We start from the raw sequence: 7,800 nt of genomic DNA, 5'->3' as shown, positions 1-7,800 counted from the left end.
TCTCTCTGTGGCCATCCTGAAGAAACCAACCTCAAAGAGAATTTAAGAAATTACTCTTTAGGCTTTTTCACATGCCTGCTCATCGGTAGTTTTTGCTCACCTACATACATTGACAAGGCACACCTCTTTCCCCCAACTATGAGGTTCTGAAAAGTAGTTGGTAAAGAGGACTTTCTTTCTATTTCATCCTTTTCTAGCAGAGGCAAAGTGGTATTTTATTACTGCTGAAACTGTGTGTGAATGTAATTATTATCCCCATGGTGTCAGAGCTTAGGTAATTTCCTCATATAACAATTTTACCTCCATTTTAAGTATCTCTAATTTCATTTTGAGAATTTTAATTTCAATCTTGAAGATTGATTAATCTGAGGTTAGTGTTCTTTTAAAAGATGTCCAGTCACCTAAGTCTCAAAATTTTCTATTAGTTGTTTGATTGCTAAAATATAGAAATCTGTCTGGGCAGAGATTTTTTTTTTCTTTTATATGAACTCAGTAAGTGAGAACAAGCTGAGAACACAAAGTGGACAAATACACAGGAGTTTCATTCACAAAGTCACATAGTTATTAGGAAAGACCTGAGCCCTTCTATATTTTTCAATAAACTATGTGATCTTAGAGCTACTTAATTTCTACTTGTATTTCCTTGCATATAAACTGGGGATGAATGTTATTACAGGTACATTGTGAAGATTAAATAAAATACTATATATATAGCATTTGGGATAGTATCTGACAGATTGATCTTATTTTATTATTGTTACTAATATATTTTTAGTTAAATAATTCAAATTGTTTTATATGTTATAAGGTTTACTGTGGCAAAGAATTTTACAGAAACACTGGGTTATTATTGGTTTTACATATTGAAGGATAAATAGGACTCAGTGGGCATGGAATTCACATGTCTAATTGTGCAGAGTAAAGTCTCATTCACCATTCATCTGTAAGCCCGTAACATGAAATTTATGGCAATTAGGCAGAATTTTCTTTTCTGGTGTTTGTGAAGACAAGACTTGCTAGACAAATAAACAAAGGATATTATTGATTGGCATAAAGGAAAAGATTTAATACAATTTAAACTAGTCTAGGCATATCCTTTGGTACATTAAAATAAATATACATTTATACATAAGATAGATGAAAAGGTTAACTAAAACAGTTCTTATTTGTGTATTATGGTAGATCCAGGAGGCCATATATTTCACAGAATTTTATCAGTAATTGGCAAGTTCGTGCTATAGTATGTATTGAAAGTAACAAACGCACACAAAATAAAAAATAGAAAAGTAATAAACACGTTTTCTTTCTAAATGTTATTTCTTTCTTCCTACTCTTTAATATTACTAGAATTTATGTACACTATTTCAAAAGACCCTGATCAATATACAAACCTAAACAATCCTTTATTCAGTTTTAAACAATTAAAAATTCAAAATTTATGTAATTTGACAAAACGAGTAACCCACCTTCCATGAGCAGTACCTCCAAAGTTATAATTGCTGATGCTTTCGCAGTAGCAGGAGGATGGAGTGGACTTCCTGGCTGTGTGGACATATCTCATACTTGTTCATCATCAGAGGAAAATCCATGGCACAGAATATCTCATTTTACCCCTCCCAGAAATAACAAATTGTATAAGTTTCTAGGTAGAGAATCATGATGGCAGAGGGACAGAGTGACTTATCATTTACATTTTATACTTTAAACATGTCATGCCTATTCCAAAACTCAGAAACTTTTGAAAGAATTTAATATAGTTGACTAGTTCATCTATTATCAGAATATTCTCTGTCCTTGGGTCTGATCACACCACTCTAATTTCCTCCTATCATTGAGGCCAATCCTGATTTAAGTCTTCCGATGAAGGTAACTGTCCTCCACCAGAAGTATCTCACCTGGATCCTCTCATCTTCTCCGTGGACTTCCCTCACAGATTCTCATGATTTAAATTGCTTGCACCCTCAGGATCATCAAATGTACGCGCATTCTTTCAAAAATCACATGTCTGCTATGAGTGCTCTGTACTGAAATACAGCAAACTCACGAAATTATACAGATAAAACTCACAAAAGTTTCAAATTCATTTTCATGCAGGAAGATGAAAATAAAATAGGTAAAACACACGTATATTACATAGTTGTAAGTAATAAAGAGAAAAATTAAACAAAGGAAAGGAAACATAGTGTCAGGATGGAACATAGAGATTTTGCATTGGCCCTGTCTTGACCCTCAGTTCTGAGCTTCAGGTGCATATATCAAAAGGTCCTGTGTACCTTGGAAGGTAGCCAGGTGACTTCAACTCAACAGGATCCAATTGGATTGTATCATCCTCATTAACTTTCTTTTACCACCTCCACTGAGTTGCTCAAACCAAAACTGTAATCGCTACCCTTAGATCCTTCTTCTCATTCTTTATATTGCATCTGTTACGAAGTTTAGCCAGTTCTTCAATATGACTGATAACTTTTCTTCATCTTCACTGCCACTATCTTAATTTACACTAATATTATCACTAACCTGGATTGCTGCCATAACTTCCCATCAGATCCTTTTCAAAGTCATTCCAGTCTTCCCCCAGTGTAATCAAAACTCATCCTGATGCTCTTCTGCTGCAACCCATCAATGTCCCCAGTCCTTCCAGCCCAGCTCTTCAACTGTGGCAACAGTCACGTTTCCCTCTGTCTTCTGGTCTAACTCTTCTTCCTTTGTTCTTCATTTATGTCATCCTCTCTTGGGCCAGGATATTTGCACATATATTTCCTCAGCCTGGAAATTCTCCCTCTAACTCTTCATCAGGGTAGCCTGTCTTTCGAATCTCAGCTGAAGCATAAGTTCCTCAGACAAGCTTTACCCCAAACCTCAAATTGAGTTATCTATACCATTTTGGGGTTCCATAATATCCCATCTTTCCTACTTTGCCTGCTATACAAGTAATTACTTCTATGGTGGCTCTTTTCCACACTAGAGTGTTAATTCCAAGAAGGTGAGGACCACATGTCTGCTGTTACAGCACATCATCTCCAGATGTCAAGTAATGTTTGACAAAGAGAGGGGTCCATTACCATATTTACAGAATGACTAAATATTATTTTAGAGACTAATGGGAGATGATTGGTGTCATTTTACTTTGTATATATGTCATATTGAGAGATAACTTTGAAGTAAGATCTCTTAAGAGTACTTATATTTCTTCTCCTCACTTTACATCTGGAATCTTTAGGATGTTTTTCAGCAATGGATATATCTCCAGATTCCACATTATTGTTCTGATTTTACATCTTCCTGGCAGCCTTATCGGCAATTTTTTCTACAGAGATGTCCATTATTGATTTTTCTATACAATAAAGACCCACTTTAGACATAAGTTGATCTTAGGTTTTGTAATAAATAGTAATATATTTTTAATTATATAAGATACAGTTATTGGTAAAAGATATTTCTGAGATGTTATTGTGAAGCAAAACAAATATTTTTTCATATGTTCTCATTCTGATTGCTTCTTTGGTCTTTACTAAAACTTCTTCTTAGCCTTACCTAATTCCCTTAAAATGTCTGTTCCTTTCTTCTCAGGCTAATCTACAATAATTGTGCCAAATTTATATTCACGCAGTCTTCATAGCTGAATGTCACCTCAACCTTATTTGCTCCCCTGTACATTCATTAAAAGATTGCTGACTTTTATTATTTACATGCCAAATGCTACACATACATGTTTACTTCATCTCAGCAATCCTATGGGACAGGTACAACTTTTCTTCTCCTTTTTCTTGTCCAAATTATAAAGTCACTAAGTATGTGAGCTGGACTTTGAACTCAAATGATTACCTCTTTTCCTTTATGCACTCAGTGTGCACTATGCTATTTTACTTGCTGAGATCTATGCTACTTTAACTTTTTGCCCTTTCCCCCCTTAATTTCCTGTATGTAATAGGCCTTCAATAAATCCCTTCTTAATCATTCACTGAGCCATTATTATTATTCTAGAGGGATGAGGGCATTTGTGGTCCATCCTATTTACTGAATTTTACTCTCTCAACTCAAACTGAAGTGGGCCTGAGTAGAGGAGACTGGTAGTTTAGAAAGTACAACATGGGTAACAAGTGGTCAGAAGGAAAACCCGGATTTGAGACATTTTCCAGGGTGAGAGGAGCCTTCTATGGCTACATCCTTTGGTCACTTTGTGTTTCCTACTGCTTTGGGAATCCTTTGAGTACCGGATGACAATCTAAACTCTCCCCGCCCCTTTTCCTGGTCTTGTAAAAGATTCCTATTGTGCATAATAGTAAGGAGAAAACAAAATGAGCAGTTTTCCTTGATCACAGATCTACGTTCTTACGCCTCTACCTCGACCCGAGTAGCCACATATGGGAGACTTACAGAGCTCTCCGTCCCCACCACCGTGTGTGCGCGCGCGCACGTGAGTGCCTTTGGAGCCTTTGGATGAGCTCCTATGAGCCTCGGAGCCTGGTAGAGCCCCACGTTGCAGATCTGCGCTGTTTATGGCGCCGAGTTATGCCTGTCGCTAACCCAGAAACTCCCTTGGTCTGTGAAGGCATACAGCTTTCCCTTCCCGTGGGTCATCCCTCCCAGGGGAACTGTAGTATTCTCCCCCTCACAGCCCTCCCACCTCCACACTTCTCGCGGAGTCACTGCACCCTCTACCTCCCAGCAAGCTGCTACAGAATGACCCTCTAACTAGGGCGGGGGAAAAGAAAGGTTATCGGAAGTGGGTCAATAGTGTAGCCCAGACCAGGACCCCGAGGAGTCCCGGGTGCTACAGAGAACGGGACCTGCCCAGTGACACCGGCCGCCTACCACCGACCCTGCCGGCCGGCTACCCCTTCCGTCCACAGACCCCCGCCGGCCGGGACAAGCCTTGTCCGGTTCTCGCGCCCGCTCCTCCCGCAGCCGCCCCGGTTTCGGCGGGCTGGGTGAGGTCGGCCGCCGCTGCGAAGAGCTGACTGCGGGGTCTAGGCTTTCTACTTCAGTGTTTAGGCACGCTGGCTTTGAAGTGCAGTACCTGCTTCACCTCTTGCCATCCGAGTGAGCGACCTTGGGCACGTTCTTTAGCTTCAGTGCGCCAATTTCTAAATCCATAAACGAGGGACACTGAAGTGACAGCTAAACGCTGGCGTTGTCTTAAGAATAAGTGAATGCAGCACTCCAGCACATAGTAGGCGCTCCGTTAATGGTGACAAGGATCAGTAGTACTAAGTTAGGAGCTAAGCACTGGGAACGGGAATAAAGACTCGAGCTCCAGCCCACCCATTTCTTCACCGGGGTGAAGGGGCGGCTGGGGAGGAGGGCGGCGGGATCACCTGCCCTACTCTACTTTTCCCAGGTGCTGAGCAAACTCGGTAGTGCCCAGAGATTAGCTCCTCGGTCTCCTTGGGACCGCCCGGATGCCCCTAGCCTCCTAGCACCTCCCAGTGCCAGCCGCATTTCTTCCTCCCTCCAGCACAAGAGAGCTTTCTTTTGTGAATTGGGCATCTCCCCCTACCCCGCCCTCCACCCCAAGCTTGCCGACTCCTCCGGGTTCAGGTGCCGGGAGAGCCGGCCCGAACCTCTCGAAGGCGGAAAAAGGAAGCCTCTGGGTGTGCAAGTCCCACGGGCTGGGAAAGGAAGAGGGAGAGGACGAGGTGGCGTGGAAACCGCAGGAGAACTCGGAGCCCCGGGACCTCGCGGGGCGGCCCTCGTTTGCCTGCCTTCCAGGGGCCGCTCGGCTTGCGGCATCCGGAGGCCCAGCCGCGAATTGCCCGGCGTCCGCCCCCAAGCCCGGGAGCAGGGGCCTGGGGCGCCGGCCGTGCGCGCGGCGGGAGTGGGCGGCGAGCGCGCGCCCGCGAGGTAAGCAGGGGAGGTAGGGCGTCGGCACGTGCGCGCGCGCTCGGGGCGCGCGCGGGGCTGAGAGGGTGTGGGGGGCTGGTCGCGGGGTCCCACTGGCCACCTGCTCTCCCGGTGCGGTGTCGCCGCCCATGCTTTCTTGTCCCTTGCACCTGTGCTAGGGCTCTAGTCGCTCGCACCTCTCGCGCCTCCAAGTCCCATCTCCCCCTCAGCCGAACCCCACCCTGCCCACTAATTATTTCCCACTGCAGAATCAGACCGAAACCTGAAGAGACAGCGTTGCCTCTTTGCTCCCCTCGCCGCTCCCCCTCCTCCTTGCTATAAATAACCTGACTGGCGGGTCAGGAGCGTCACACGGCGAGAAACCAGGACCCCGAGGTTTTCTTCTCTGGGAATAGGGGGCAAAGGGTGAGAAGAAGAGAAAGAAATTACTCGTGAGTAGTGAAGAAAAGCTTGCTCCTTGACTCCTTAAAAAGATCAGGCATCATTTTATTCTTCTTTCCTTTCCCTTTCTTTTTTAATTTTTCCGTTTCGTTCTTATTCGCCACCCCCCTCCCCAAATCCTACGGGTTGCTCAGCTCTCCTGCCATCGGATTTTCCCCTTCTTCCCCTGCGACTCCAAAAAAGTCCCTCCCCGCCCGGCGCACTCCCCTCCCCCACCCCCGCAGCCCCCGTCTCGCCCTGGCAGGGGAGGCTGTTTGCCAAAGAAGTAAAGTTCAAACTCCTCGCCCTGTCTCCTGCTGAGACCGGGAGTGGGCCTGCGGGCACCCCTCTTCCGCTGGCTCCCACACCTTCTCGCCTCTGAATCCTAATCTGGTTCTGCATATTTAAGAGGACACACACACACACCCCAACACCCTACAACCCGCGAGGTGCAAAACTGCCGCCTGCAACTACCGAAACTTACCAGACGTTGTAGGTTTTTGTCTTAACAAAAGGACAATAGCAAAGGTTTTTACTCTGGCTGCTCCTGTGGTGTGATTTTTCTATGTGACTCAAATATATGTATATTATACATATATATGCCTTTCCTTTTTCTCCTTTAATTTTTTTTTTTTTTTTTAAACAAGGAAATCTGCTCGGTCTCCGGCTGCCACCGCTTCCTCTTTGATGTTTTGGTACGCCGTGCGCATGCGCCTCACATTAGAATTACTGCACTGGGCAGACTAAGTTGGGTCTCCTCTCTTCAGTGAAACCCTGAATCCCGTCAAAAACTAAAGGGATGTGGAGAGTCCGGAAAAGGGGCTACTTTGGGATTTGGCCATTCCCCTTAATAATCGCCGCTGTTTGTGCGCAGAGGTAAGTGTTATACAGCATTTCTCTTTTTCCTTTCTTACTTTGAAGGGCTCTGTCTGCATACCTCTGAGAACAGGGAAATGTAGTAAGGATTAGATGCTGAAGACGCTGTGCCTGCTTTCTTATTGATGCCTGTTTATTGTCATTTTTTTCTTTAGTGTCAATGATCCTAGTAATATGTCGCTGGTCAAAGAGACGGTGGATAGACTCCTGAAAGGCTATGACATTCGTCTGAGACCAGATTTTGGAGGTAATGGGGTTGCCTTGCAAATATCAAACAGTTCAGCTATAGCCGAAGCTGTCTTTCTGAGCTTTGTGCGCGTTCTCCTCCCTGCATGTGCTGTGCTGAATGTCTCTATTTTACCGTAATTGGGAAACTGATCCAAACTTAAGCTGGTTTGTTGCTATCCAGCACTTGGGTGGTCTTTCAGTGAGACCTCCTAATGTGTACTCAAATTTGGTGACTGCTGTCTTTTAGCTTCACTGTTATAAATCCTTTGCTTCACTATTTTTTTGCATCTCATCCTTCAAATATAAATCTCTTAAGTTCAATTGATAATGTTCAGAGAGAAGCTAGCTTACAGAAGGTCCATCGTGAACATTTTTTGAGGACAAGATGTGCAGGCATTTGGTTGAGAGGTGGCATTAACCCTCTGTGCCCGC

The 7,800-nt window shown here is 44.1% G+C and overlaps 1 protein-coding gene across 4 annotated transcripts in view; it reads left to right on the top strand.

Moving 5' to 3' along the window:
• Positions 1-5,735: 5,735 nt before the first annotated feature.
• GABRB2 (gamma-aminobutyric acid type A receptor subunit beta2) overlaps positions 5,736-7,800 on the top strand; it is a 284,112-nt gene continuing 282,047 nt past the window's right edge. For 2 of the 4 annotated variants that reach the window (XM_053567110.1, XM_053567114.1), the window contains exons 1-3: positions 6,112-6,275; positions 6,912-7,140; positions 7,296-7,387. In XM_053567110.1, the coding sequence (XP_053423085.1) occupies positions 7,064-7,140; positions 7,296-7,387 (169 nt within the window). In that variant the 5' untranslated portion in view covers positions 6,112-6,275; positions 6,912-7,063. Of the gene's footprint in view, positions 5,845-6,111; positions 6,276-6,911; positions 7,141-7,295; positions 7,388-7,800 lie in introns of those variants that run through there. The other 2 variants (XM_053567112.1, XM_053567113.1) reach the window with 2 other exon arrangements.

This window comes from Nycticebus coucang, chromosome 17 (genome assembly GCF_027406575.1).
Source record: "Nycticebus coucang isolate mNycCou1 chromosome 17, mNycCou1.pri, whole genome shotgun sequence".
NCBI lineage: Eukaryota > Metazoa > Chordata > Mammalia > Primates > Lorisidae > Nycticebus > Nycticebus coucang.
The sequence above is the reverse complement of the archived record's forward strand: the minus strand, read 5'-3'. Positions and strand labels throughout refer to the sequence as shown.